This window comes from Megascapheus bottae, chromosome 1 (assembly GCF_031878675.1).
Source record: "Megascapheus bottae isolate mThoBot1 chromosome 1, mThoBot2.hap1, whole genome shotgun sequence".
Classification (NCBI taxonomy): Eukaryota; Metazoa; Chordata; class Mammalia; order Rodentia; family Geomyidae; genus Megascapheus; species Megascapheus bottae.
The window spans coordinates 103,573,438-103,587,208 of NC_143509.1; the positions used below are offsets into that span (position 1 = coordinate 103,573,438).

A 13,771-nucleotide genomic window follows, 5' to 3' on the forward strand; every position below is an offset into this window, starting at 1 on the left:
CTACAGGAGGCTCCTGCCTTGCAGGCTGGCCAGGGCCCTGAGGGGCAGAGGGCAGGGGAAGGAGGCCGTGCTGCCCATCAGGACGCGGACTTGCTGCCAGGGCAGTCAAGTCCACAGGACCACCCCGGAGAGGCCCAGCGTGACAGGCGAGCGATCCCACCCGTCGTGTTCTGTACCCTAACTTTAAACGAACTTCACAGCTCAGGAAAGTCAGGTTTGTGTGACTAGAAAGTTTACACTGGGAAGTAAGTTATACCAAGAAAACTGTATCGCTACAAATTTTATTCAGAAACCCATCTTTGTTTTTTTTTTGTTGTTTTTTAAAAAAAATTCCCATTATGAACTGGTTTGGTCAATCAACTACAACACTTCCTAGCAGACATACGGTAAAAACGGCGTGGCTCAGAACCGCCCAGATCTCTCGCGATCTCTTGACCGCCTCCTGTCGCGCTCCCGTCCACCACCGCCGCCGCCTCCGCCACCACCGCGACCGCGGTCTCTGGACCTGGACCGGCGCTCTCGGGACCGGGACCTCGATCGATGCCTGGAATCAAGACGCGTATGGAGTAGCCATCAGTAGGGGAACACAGCACACGACAAAGGCACGGTGCCAACATCTCCAACCTTCAACGCAGCCAAGAGTGCTCAGAGGAGACAACACGGGGGGTAACTGCTGGCATCTAGGCACTAGGCCTCAGCTGGACTCTTTTGCCCAACTCTGCCAGTACCACTGATGCTCAAACACCAAGATGAAACCAACAAAACCAAAAGAAAACCTAATGTCACAGGCAGCGTTTAAGCACCACTTCACGGGGAGAATCAACTACCGGCTCATAAACTGCAGCCACCACGGCCCGACCCACTCACGCTTCCCTGCTCACTTCCCGAGGTCTGGTGTCTACTGGGAGACCGAAGGAGGCGCTGCTGCACAGGCAGGTGGAGACACCCCCATCCCACCGCTCTCCCGGGGCACTCACTTCTTGCGCCGGCGCCCGTACAGCTCCCGCCGTAGCTCTCTGGAGATGGGCTTGAGGTGCATGAAGTTGCAGAAGCCTCCTCGAGTGCACTCTCTGTGGAGAACAGCCCGTGTCACACTGCGCACCAGACTCCGCTGGAGGCAGGGCTCCCCGTGTGCCAGACTCACCCCATTTCATACTGGCGGCAGCAGGCTTCCCTGAAGTCGGTCACAGGCGACAGCTCGGCGTGGATCGGCTGCCCGTTGAACCAACGATTGTTCAAGTCAATCACAGCCTTCTCCGCATCCTCCTCCCGGCGAAACTGAAAAAGCGACCACACTGCCTGACCCCCTGCTCTGCACGCCTCCTGCCCCGCGTACAAGGTGAGCCCGCCACGACGACAAACACGACCCAACCGGTACGCGTCACTGTCAACACCAGAGCACAGAGCCGCCAGGGCCACGGGCCACAGCGCCACCGCATCCCCTCACAGCCCAGGCGCCCGCTCGTGAGGAGCCAGAGCCTCCGTACCTTGACGTACACATTCCCCACGAGGTGGTCTCCCAGGTTGTCACAGACGTTCATCTCCTCAACCTCCCCATACTTCTCCTCCATCTCTGTAAAGACCTCCTGAAAAACGACACCGCCCGTGGGTGAGAGGCAGCCCTGTCACCCGCATCCCCAGGCGACGCGCAGCCGGCGAGGACCTACCTCGAAGAACTCGTCGTAATGCTCCTGCATCTCCACGTCGCTCACAGCACCTGCGGACACGACACAGCTTGCTGGTTAGGGCCCGGCAGCCAGGCGCACTCGTCCTTAAGCTCAACCGCTACAGTGACACACGACTGCCTAGACACCAGGCCAGGGCAGCAGGCTACAGGAGCACCCGCTGGCTCACGACTCGGAGTTGCTGGGACTTTTACACGCCCACCTGGCTCAATCCCAGCGGTTAAATCACAACCAGTTTAATCAGCATCCATAGGACTACGTCGTGAGAAAGTAGGAGAAAAAATTGACTCTCAAATTCAGAGGCTTGTGAAATGAGTTTCTTTTGACCAGAGGCTAAGTGAGCGCTCTGCCATTTGTCCCTTTTATGAAGTAAAATGGGAGTTCTGGACAAACTGCCAGCAGCAGATTGCTAGAAAGCTCCTTTAAAAAACAGACAAAAACCAATACTACTAGTCCTAGGCTTTGCACTCTTGCTCTGTTTTCTGACTCAAGACTTGTGCTTCATAGCGCCCACCCACACCCTCAGTCCAGCTCTTGGCTTTACTTGGAGATGAGCGTTTCATGGACTTTTCTCCCTGGGTTGGCTTAAAACCTTGATTCTCATATCTCAGCTTCCTGTGTACCTAGGATTTGCGAGCCATGGGCACCCAACTTAAACAAACAAACAAACAAACAAACAACAATAACAACAATAACAAAAAAAAACCCAAAAGTTTTCTAATGCAATTAAGGCCAGCAGGACAATTACCAAGCACAACTGTAGGATTTTGAGTGTTCCTGAATAAAGGGAAAAACAGAATGCTTTGTTGAAGAAAGCAATCCAAAACCTCATCATGTTAACTCTTTGTAATTCATGTGTGTAGTATGTGGAAAACCATGTCCACGGCAGGGTTAAGTTTACAAGTTCATTCTTGCTCCCAAATTTTACTGTTCAGATGATGAGTCCTCAAACGTAAAATGTGCGAACCCCAGAGCTCGCCTGTCAATAACCCCAGGATGAGGAGCCAACAATTCGGGGGCTTAAAGGTCAGGCTGGCCCCCCCTTTTCAACGGCCACCCCACGACCATGTTCCCAAACACAGGTAAACTGGCAGCCAGAGGTACATGTCTTTGAAGACAAGGGCAACTTATCTTTTGATTTCAACAAAAGACCTCAGGTTTCTTTCTTATCTGTCTGGGGCTTGTTTTTGGTTATCTTTAAATTTCTAGAAGCCCAGTTACTACTGGATGTATCCTATCAGCTAACAAGTGCCGACTGCTAGAGCCAGCCTGCCACTGTGTCACAGGATGCCACTGTGTCCCCGAGAGGTGGGGACTGCCCAGCCAGAGCAGCGCACAAGGAGCCAGCCAGGTGAGCACTTAACCCATTTCCTTTCTAGCACAAAGAGCGTGAAAAGGAAAACAATGTACACACTCAAGAGTTGTTGGCAGCTTTGACAAGTTTTTGTGGGGCCCATTTTGAACTATTATGGACTACAATCATTCTGCCTATTTTTAAAAATCAGTTAAAATAACCTTGAAAGGCAGAGACCAGTCCATCCACACACCGATCACACGGAAAATCATTGAAGTGACGTGATCTATGTGAAATACGACTTGGAAAAACGATCCGTTTTCTTAAGCATCCTCTTTAACTGTGAATTCAGACCTAGTGCTAACCGACACACGTGAAGTCTTTAATTAAAAACTTTCTAAAACAGCTGTTCACCACATGAAGGGGTTGCATGGTGCTCTTTTCCATACGTGCATTGAGTGTACGTTCATCAATTTACCCTCTTCATCACTCTTTCCTTTGAAGCTTATTTTTCTACATGTGAAAGAGTATCTCAAAAAGAGTCAATGATTTTCTTTAGGTGATTTTTCTTCCTAAAATGTGAAAGTATATTTAATTTCTATGTTCCGGATTCAGTTAAATGGTTTAGTTCATAGCATATGTCAAAGCCCACTACTGTGAACTGTGCTGGAGCTACAACACACAACATTCTAGGTCAATAAAGCATACAGAACCCCCAAATGAGCATCCAGGGCAAAGAATTCTTAATTATCATTACCCAGCCGTCTGCTTTGCCTGTGGTTTTACCCCAGGGTAGAAATGTGAATACCATTATCTGTTAAGTGTTACAGAAACATTTCTAAAACAGAAAAAGCAAACAATAACCAGGTATTTTAAACCAAGGGTCACCAAGAAAGTCCTACCATCAGACTCAGAGAAAGAAATCTCAGAAATCTCTTCAATATTTTCATCAAAAACCTTAGTGTCTCCGCAGGGGATGTGAAGGCAGCCCCCGCCCCCCGCAGTGACCTCTCCCAGTCTGGAGCCATTTACCTAGACCAGGACGTGCTTGGCTGAGGCCTGGGCTATCCAAGGGCATCTCTGGGGCTTTCCTTGCTTTAAACCCAACTGGCAAATGACAAGGCTCTGCCTTGAGTCTGGACATTCTAGGGAGGGTCAGGTGAGCCCTCCACTTATCCACAACTACTACCTTCCACTGGAGACTTGGGGGGGGGGGTTTCTAAACTGGAATTTCCAGTGACACTGACCCACACTCTTCTCTAAAAGCTCCCACTGCAGGGTGTTTGTCCCTAAGCCCAGTCCTCCCACCTCAAGAGGAAACCGGCGATATGCAATGGACTGGTGGTTCACATCTGCTTTTCCACCAAGGACTTTCGACAAGTTTCCCAAATGCAGAACACTCACTCTGAAGTTGGGATTGTGTATTTATATGCTAAGCAGGTGGCTCAAAACCCGGTGTCTTTTCTGCTGAGTGCATACCTAGCTTGAGCACACTTGCATGTCAGGGGTGGCAGGGCATGGCAGGAAACTGAGGATCAACACACATTAGGGGGTGTCCTCTCCAAAACAGACCTTTAGGGGAAAAAAGCCTGGCAAGAAATACAATCTGAAAAATTTTCAAGATCCTCTCTGGGAGCTGCAGAAGGTGGGAGAAACACTCAGATGGTGCGGATCCCGGAGGGTCCCGGCACTGAGCGCAACCCCGGGCACCCCGTGATGGTCCAGTGAGGAGGGCAGTTCCAGTGAGGAACTGCCCCAAGGGCGCCCTTGCCACACACTGTCACCCTGAGTGTGGGGGGGCGGGCGGGGCAGGAGTTCAGATCTCCAACAGAGGGCGGTGGGACAAAAGCTCCTGCCACCTCTAGTGACACAGCACAGCAGACCAGGTGGGGCGGACACTGCGCTCTGACACGCAAGCCCAGGGAACCAGGGAAGGAACTTGGATGAACTTACAGCGCAAACCGTCAGCAGACTGGGAAGAGTTTTGAGGGTTACGGTAAATGTTCAAGAGGGCAATGGTCTGAAATACAAAACGCAACAACTTTATATTATGGAAAATTAAATGTAAACACTTCACCGGCTGCCTCTGGCGCAGATGAGTCGGTGCTGAAAAAAAGGCAGGTTATTTTTCAGAGCAGAGATGTCCCTCAGCTGGAGGCTGTCCTGAGCTACCCTAGCAATGCGATGCGACGAGATCTCATGAGATGCCAGTATTGTACTTCTGTACTCCACCATGCCAACCCAGGAAGCATGCCAATGGCTTCCCAGGTAACGACCACCATGTTTACGTCTAACAGAAACCTTCGGGAACTAGAGATAAAGTGCTCCTATAAATGTGGGAAGAATGCTGTTCCAAAGAAATACAATAATCACATGTCATGAAATCTCCACTTCCTAGAGGAAAAATGGTAATGGTGAAATAAAACCCACATTTACTGGGCGACTTACCTTTCGGACTCCTTAATAATCCTACCATTTTAACTTTACAGAAAGAACTTAATAAAGGCCAAGGATGGGCTGTGGGTGTGAAAACCCCTTCCCATGGACAGACGCTCTCATGACAAACGTCAGTCAGCAGAGAGGCCGGCCAGTGACTTCCCTAGGGGAGCCCCTGAACGTGGCCCCTGTCAAGTTCTGGCTGTATGCGCCACGCGGTTCCAGCACCTTGTCCTGTTTGCAACAGCTCTATGTCAGCAGCTCAGAGCCAACGTGTCTCAATTAAGAGTGGGCTCTTGAACACCATTGCTTAAAAAATTTCTCCAACTGTGGGACTTACAGTGTGAGCCGTCAGCCGTCTGTGCACTGTTTTGGGGATTACGATAGATGTTTTGAATCAAGATGGTCTGCGGGGAAAAAAAAAATAAAAAGGGGAATTCTACTGGCTGCTGTGCATATATTAGACAATTGCAAAGAGACAATTTGTTTGCAAATGGCTAAACTCTCGTTGTTGAGTATTTTTTTCTCCCGCAAGTCAGACACTGTCTTGTGCGAGTCCACCAAAACCATCATATTATGAAAACAGAGTTTGATCAGTGACCTGGGTCAAGTCGGCCAGCAACCAAGAACTGTGACTGCTGCTCTGAGTGGTCCCCGCTGCCAATCGCGAGGCGCTTTCGTACAAGAGAAGTAACAGGATACCTCTTGTACTTCAAGTCAGCAGACACTGAGATGTCAAAAAATCCACAGGCCCCACACAAAATTATTTTTCCCAAGCAAATGCACAACTCAACTGTATGCAGTGCATCAAGTTCTCTGGTCTCTTGGCAAACAGGCACAGGAGTTGTCACGGATACCTGACTCTTATTTACACTTTCTTGGTAGGATCTCTGTTTACATAATACAATAGTTAAAACATTTGCTCTTTTCCGATCCTTCTTTTAAGGAAAACAATCCTTTTAGCCCTTGTGCTTTAAACTGGATCAGGAAGACTTGAAACCTTACACTGTACCGCTCTTCTTAAAATCAAGTTGTCTGAAAAAACAAACCATGTTGAAGTTAGTAAGCTAATATATTACACGAATCTCAATGTCCACATCACTGAAAGAAGTTTATCCCACCCTGTGTTACACTAGTGACCTACGAGTTGAACCCACGTGGCAAGACCTAAGATGGTCAGTCCCCACCGCAGCTTTCCTCAGTGCTCTGCTGTCCATGGTCTCTGTGGCATGTAACCACTCGCAAGGGCAGAACACCTGAACTGACACTGCCAGCTCTATCCGGCCTAGTGCCACCCCAGCTATTACTCCTGCCCGGGCCCCACAAGCTCTCTAGCTCTGCACTGGAATCGCTGGGCACGTTCTGACGATAAGCTACATGGGGCCCAGCCACACAACCGCTGTGCAGCACCCTGCAGGGAGACAGGGTTCCACGAGGGTGGCCAGGAGGACGTGGCTGCGCACGCCCAGACGGGATGCTCCTTGAACCCACTGCTGACCCCACCCATGTGAACGGGAAGGCCGCCGCTCTGATAGCCAGGGCGGGCGCACCCTGGTCGTAGGGACAGCCTCTCCACTTGGCCCTCTACTTCCTACAAGTCACTCTTCAAATCAAAGACCCGGGCGGGCCCCGAAGGTGCTTCCGTTACGGCTGGTTTTGTTGGGGTGATTAAGAGAGTAAAGAAAGGAACGCGTGAGGAGAATGTGTTAAGAGACACTAAAGGGTAGAGTCTTGTTCCATGAACTGCGGGTCCTCCTGCCCTCTAAGAACACCACTGTGTGAGGTGGCCCAGGGCTTTACGCATGTCTCATCTGTAAGGAGGACAAAGCATGGGCAAAATGAGGGGAGAGGCAGCAGCTGTCTCTCTAAGGAGTCAGGCCCCAATTCTCCCCCCTGGGTGGCTGCTTTCTGCTCCTATTAGAGGGAGGGCCCTGCAGGCCACAGCCCAAACCAAAACCACCAGAACCCACAATGCCGGGCTGATTGTAACTCAAGGCACAGCTAAGCCCACGAGAACAGGCATCTTCTGCACAGACAATGCAAGCTGTCTCGTTCTCCGTGTTTCCACGACATTGTGCAGCCTGGTATAGGCTGTCTGGGCTGTGAAAACGAGATCGTTGGAGGATGCGAGAAATTGTAACAGTATAGTGAAAGCCTGTTGACAACCAGGTCAGCAGCTGCTTTACTACTGCAGGGTAAGAACAGATGAGACCTTGGCCCCTGCCAGGAGGTAGGGAGGATGGCAGGACACTGTCCATGGCAGCCAATACTTATTGCTATATAAGTTTCTCCAACAGTAAGAAGAGGGGTGCAGAGAGAGTAGGTGTCCTCTGGGTGGACACCTACTTCATTTCCACTTAAATAAGTCACTATGGACAGGAATGAAAAACACGACAAGGGGGAAAAAAGGACAATTGTGTAGTATGTGGAAATTACTGCCTCTGAAAAAAGTACACAAACTTTAATAATTTACGTGAAAAAGAAAAAGAAAACAAACCTGGCTAAAGGTTGGTTTATTGTGCAACCGAGAACATCTGTCTCCATGACGACACGCTCCAATTTTGAAATAGAATGAGCAGTTGACTCTGGAAGAGAAATGTGAAAGAGGATTACTGACGGGAAGGTATCACATGGGAATGTCATGGACTCGTTTCCTCTGCTGTCACAGGACACCAGCCAAGACCACCGGACTGCAGTCTTTTGGAGTGTTTCACTCCCCTACCCCTCACTAACAGGCCACGGAAGGACAAAGACCTTAACTACCAGCTGGATGGGCTCAGGCAAGCCGCTCTACCCCTGTGGGTCTCAGATGCCAGGCACCTCAACACAAGGAAAATGCCAACCTGGCACTGTCCCAGGAATCAGGAACATGCACACCTCACTCACAGGGCTCATCAAGGGCTACCATCGCCTAAAGAAGCACACTAGTCTGGTGCTTTCCAAACCCACCAACAAGAACTTCACTAGCAGATGCAAAGCCAGTTTCCAAAGTACAGGACAAGGGCCCTCGCATACCTTGGGAAGTGTGCTAAAGTCACTTGGTCTCTACCGAGAAGCCATTCCCAATACACTCAAACATGTCAACTAGCCAGACCAAATCAAAACCAGCACCCGTGTAGTAGTGACACCAGCTGATCTGGCATATCTGTGATGAATTATGATATCCCATCAGGTTTCAGCTGGTAGAGGTGGGAGTGCTGTGCTGTACATTCAACTATTTTTAGTCATAGCCATATATTCAAGCATCAATAGAGTCAAGACTGAAAGCCCTGACTTCAGTAAAATTTGAAAGACCACAATCATCAGCTAAGCCAGCCTTTCAAAATGATCAGATGGGGGCCAGAGCTTGGCAGAGTGCTCGTCTAGCATGCACAAAGCCCTGGGTTCTATTCTTCGATACCACACACACAGAAAAAGCCAGTGGTGCTGTGGCTCAAGTGGTAGAGTACTAGCCTTAAAGCTCGGGGACGGTGCCCAGGCCCCGAGTTCAAGCCCCAGGACTGGCAATAAAAATGAAGAATTACCAGGCAGTAGTAGAGATGTGAAAGCCTGTGAACCTATCAGGAGAGGAAATGACTGCTATACATACTCTGCAGACTTGTCTCACTTCAGATAAGCTAACTCAACTAGATCATTGCGTATCCTTAGGAAGTCAACTGAAAACGAAGTACTTATTTTAAAAATAGCTCAAATAACCATAACCCTAGTCTCAACAATACTCAAAGGCCGGGAGCTTGGCCTAGTGGTAGAGTGCCTGCCTAACATGCACCAAGACCCAGATTCAATTCCTCGGTACCACATACATAGGAAAGCCGTAAGCAGTGCTGTAGCTCAAGTGGTATGGGCCTTAAGGAAAAAACCCAAGGATAGTGCACAGGGCCTGAGTTCAAGCCCTAAGATTGGCAAGCAAAAAAAAAAAAAAAAAAAAAGTCAGCAATACTCAAGCCCATATAAACAGGGGAAAAAAGGAAAAGTGAGGACTATCTTCAGACACACTATTATATAGGCTGACCTACACTTGGATCTAGAAAATGTCCATAAATAAAATGGCAGATAAGCTAAAGTTTTTCATTTGGTACAGACCTATACTTCACTTCTAGCCTGTTATGAAGGAAACTAACACTTCCCTTTGTTTGTGTGCTGGTCCTGGGCTTGAACTCAGAGCCCAGGCACTGTCCTCAGGCCTTCTCAAGGCCAGGGCTCTTCCACTTGAGCCACAGCACCACTTCTTGCTTTTCCTGTGTAAGCGGTACCGAGGAATCTTGGTGCATGCTAGGAAAGCATTCTAGGCCAAACTCCTGGCCCACTTCCACTTTTTTTGATCTTGTTTCCTGGAAGCTAATCCCCGAATCTCCCTGAAATGGGAATTTAAGCAGCCTAGACTAAATAACTTCCTGAATTACAATCATTACAACAGTTTTGCCCTGATAGGTTAAAATGTAATCATTCATAGCAGGAATGTTTCTAAAATGCTATTAGAGGGGACAAAGGAGAGTGACAGAGGGGTACTCCCCTTGTAAAACTAACGTATATGGCCAGGTGCTAGTGTCTCATGACTGTAATCCTAGGAGCTACAGGGGAGGCTGAGATCTGAGAGACCACAGCTGGAAGTGGAGTACAAGACCTCCTGTAAACTATTATTGCTAATTAACAAGAAAAAAGGCTGACCTTGAGGCATGAGTCAAGTTCTAATAGCCTGGAGCAAAAACAAAACAAGTGAGAGCTTGAGGTCCTGAGTTCAAACTCTAGTACCAACACACACACAAAACAGTGTATGCTAATAAAGACCATCTTAAAAAAAATCAAATTAGAACAAAGGGATGGGTGTGAGTTGCTCATACTTATAATCTTAGCTACTGCGGAAGGTGAGATCTGAGAATTGCGGTTCAAAGCCAACCCCGGGCAAGAAAGTTATGAGACTCCTACTTCCAGAATCCCCCTTCCCATCCACCCACCCTTAGATTATGCCTCTCAAGTCGGGGTTCTGTAAAGCACGAACGAAATCACCACACACACGAACATCACCCAAGCACAGGACTCTACCCGCGTGAGGCCTGCAGCGAGGCCAGGAGCTAACTCCAGCAGAGCTTGCCCGACTCACTCCTGCGGGCCCCGCGCGCCCGCTTCCCAAACCACCTCCCTGCCGACCCTGCAACAGGTTTTTTAGGTGTTCTGACGATCTCCACGCTCCGCACCCCTCCTCCCTCCACCAGTTCCTGGGGACAAAACCCCGTGGGTACGTCTTTATCTTTTTTCTGACTGGCTCACGAGGAGCACCCAACCGGTGCCCCAGGACGGTCCTAACGAGCACTCCTTGTGGCATGCCAGTGTCTTTTTTTGAAAGAAAACAGATCCGCTCCTGCAAAGGCCTCTGGAGTCCACCATGGGGAAGAAGACTCCGCCCGGGGGGACGCCTTCCTAAAAAACAAACAACACAGCACAGGAGCATTTCCGCGGTCACCTCGGGGGCTCACCACGGCGGCCAGGTCCCCCGCACCGGGCCGTGTGCGGCCCACGCCCGCCGCCGGCGCGGTCCTCGACGTCCTCGGCCGGCGGGGCGCGTTTTCAGAGGAGGGGTGACCCGGAAAGCGTCGGACACTCCCCGACCCTGACCTCCGGCCAGCCCGCCGGATCGATGTGCGCCCCGAACCTCACCGACGAGCCACGGCCCCGGGCGGGAAGCCTCGACCGCCCGCGTCCTCGCCGGCGCGGGGCCCGGGCGGCCGCTCCCGCCTCCTCCCGCCCGGCTCGGCTCCCGAGACGAAACCCGGCCCAAGGCCCCCACGCGCCGAGCCGGCGCGGACCCCGGCGTGGGGCCGGCGGGGGAGCCGCGGCCAGGCGGGCGGCGGCGCGCGGCGGCGCCCAGGCCCGGGCGGGAGCGGCCCACGAGGCGCGCGAGGCCGGGCAGGCCGCGGCTCCTTCCCGCCGCGCCATCACCCCTCCCGGGCCTCCCCGCGCCGCCGCCGCCCCGGCCCGAGCCCCGGAGGGCGGGTCCCACTCACTTGTCTTTCTCGGTGCCGAAGATGGACGCCAAGTACTCCGCCATTTCCCACCGGCCGCCGCCGCCGACACGGCCGCCGACACCGCCGACCCTGCCGACGCCCGCGGGAGACGTCGCCGGACGCGACGACGCTTCTCCCCGCCTGACGTGCGCGGCGGGGTCCAATCGGGAGGGACGCTGCCTGCGCGGGGGCGGGGCGCCGTGCCGCCGTGCGCGCGCGGGGCGGGGCGACGTGCGCGCGGAGGCTCCGCCCCCCGGCGCGGGCTCGGCGCGCCCTCTGCCGGGCCTCGCGCTCTCCGGCGGGGTCCCGCGCGCCGGGCGCGGTCAGGGCGCGGGGCGGGCGCGGGGCGGGCGCGGGGCGGCGGGCGCCCCCTCCCCGACGCCCTCTGGGGACCCCCTTCCACCCCCCACGCACCCCTGTCCGCCGTGCGCTCCCGCCAGTCCCGCCGGGTGGGGCCCGAGCCCGGCTCCCGTCGCACCCCGCCCTGCGCCCTGGTCTCCCGCCCGCCAGGCCGGGCCTGGGTCGGCGGCGGCGCCTGCACCTCCCAGGCGGGCAGGGCCCGGAGCCGACGCCCGAGCCCTCAGCCACGGCGCCTGTCCGCAGGGCGGAGAGCCCGGGGCGGCGGCCGCCGAAGCCCGGGCCTGCGCCTGGGTCCTGGGAGCCCCGGGACGAGGCCACGTGGGAACTGAACGGAGACGCAGCGCAGTGACAAGGAGTGGAGCCTGGTGGCGAGCCCCCAGAACGGTCCACCCACCCTTCCTCCCTCGGGCCGTAGCCATCTGTCCATCCGTCCTTCCTCTGCCCACCCTCGCCTGTCCACCTGTCCTATTTGCCTACCCAACTGTCTGTCCGTCCATCCGCCCATGTGACCTTCCACCTATCATCTATCTGCCCTTCCATTCACCTACCTTCCTGTCCATCATCCACCCATCCCCCTTTCCTTCCACCTATCCCCTTCCATTTATCCATCCATTTATCTGTACTGTTCATCCACCCATCCTTCTATCCATTTGCCCTTTCCATCCATTTATCGTCTGCCCACCCATCCACTTCCCTGTGTTGAGCTCAGGAGAAGTGCTGCCCAACAGTCTTCCCAGCTCACATCACAGGATGTGCTGAGTTACACTCACAAATGCTGCATGGATGGACAGTTGATGATGGCTGCATCCATTCATCCATCTGTCTTCCAGGTTACCCATCTGGCTGTTAGACAATATCATCCTCTGCTCCTCCACCCCTAGGCCTTCTGCTCCAGCGTTGTGAAACGCCAGTGGCCCTTTCCTGTACTGCCTGGGCTCCCTATCCACTAGATCCTGTCTTCACCCAGCCCTCTGTCCTGTTCCCTTCCTCCTCTTGGCCATTCCTCAGTGCCCTGGGTCACCAAAGCAGTAGCCATCCTCTTCCCCCTCCCGATTCTAGGAGGCAGCAGCCTGGCTGATCTAGACACAGATCCGACACCACCCCTTCCTGTGGAGATGGAGGCCTCTGTGGCTCTCAGACCTTGAGCACACAGGTCATTTTCAACACTGCCCTGTTTCCACCTCTGTCCTGCACTCTTGTTTCCGCTGCAACATGCTAGTTTGGCCTGACAACTCAGGCAGCCCTTCTTGCCAGGAAGGGGCTCATGGAGGGTTCTCACAGTCTGCCACTGAGCCATCTACTCAGTCCCCTCCCACCATTAAGCCTGCGAAGGTCGCCTTTTCCTTTCCACTATGCAGCCTTGGCTATAAGCTTCTCCGTACTCAGGCCTTCATTTGTTCCTGAAACCAACCACTCCTGTCTGAGAAAAGTGGCAGCCCAGCTACCACCAGGCCACAGCTGCCATTGGAGGTGAGCTGTGATGTGACTGGCATTTCTTTCCTGCTGGACTCTGGGCATCAGCACAGCTTGGTTCCATCTTCTCATTGTGGTTCCTGGTACAACAAGCCATGCCCACTCTTATCTGCTATCCAAGAATGCAAAAGGCTCTGGGAAATGGCTTCCTTCTGTAAAATTGTTGCTTAAATCCATTTTGCTGCAAAGTCTGAGCTCACCTGAGGTGTAGGGACACACCAGGACTCCATCACTTGGCTTGCTGCTGCCTGCTCACACACACAAAGGAAGGAAAGCATATGGGGATGGGAGGAAAGACTGGAAGAGGGCCAGGGAAGAGGTGACGCCGTTCAACAAGAAATGCACTTTTCTTTTTCTTTTTTCCTTTTTTCTTTTGCCAGACCTGGGGCTTGAACTCAGGGCCTAGGCACTGTCCTTGGGCTTTCTCAAGTCTAGCGCTCTACCACTTGAGCCACAGCACCACTTCTGGATTTTTCTGCTTATGTGGTACAGAGGAATTGAATCTGGGGCTTCATGCATGC

At 52.7% G+C, this 13,771-nt stretch overlaps 1 protein-coding gene across 4 annotated transcripts; it reads right to left on the bottom strand.

Annotated features, from left to right (window-relative positions):
• Positions 1–262: 262 nt before the first annotated feature.
• U2af1 (U2 small nuclear RNA auxiliary factor 1) lies at positions 263–11,477 on the bottom strand. Of its 4 annotated transcripts, none has more exons than XM_090349806.1 (8): positions 11,418–11,477; positions 7,913–8,000; positions 4,933–4,999; positions 1,668–1,717; positions 1,488–1,586; positions 1,145–1,278; positions 978–1,070; positions 263–544 (listed from the first exon to the last, which is right to left on the bottom strand). In XM_090349806.1, the coding sequence occupies exons 1-8, from the start codon at positions 11,459–11,461 to the stop codon at positions 403–405; spliced, it is 717 nt and encodes a 238-aa protein (XP_090205932.1). In that variant the 5' UTR covers positions 11,462–11,477; the 3' UTR covers positions 263–402. The 4 variants fall into 4 exon arrangements, with proteins under 4 accessions (XP_090205932.1, XP_090205942.1, XP_090205950.1 ...); XM_090349816.1 differs by lacking the exon at positions 4,933–4,999 and adding an exon at positions 5,756–5,822; XM_090349824.1 differs by lacking the exons at positions 4,933–4,999; positions 11,418–11,477 and having other exon boundaries at positions 7,913–7,967.
• Between the last annotated feature and the right edge of the window lie 2,294 nt (positions 11,478–13,771).

Bases quoted from the DNA above. Each gene is read 5' to 3' on its own strand.
- U2af1 (XM_090349806.1), bottom strand. From the start codon at position 11,461: ATGGCGGAGTACTTGGCGTCCATCTTCGGCACCGAGAAAGACAA. The intron at 1,279-1,487 runs GTACGGAGGCTC...TCGCTTTTTCAG, and splicing joins TGGGGAATGTGTACGTCAAG to TTTCGCCGGGAGGAGGATGC. The intron at 1,071-1,144 runs GTGAGTCTGGCA...TGTTCTCCACAG, and splicing joins TGCCGCCAGTATGAAATGGG to AGAGTGCACTCGAGGAGGCT.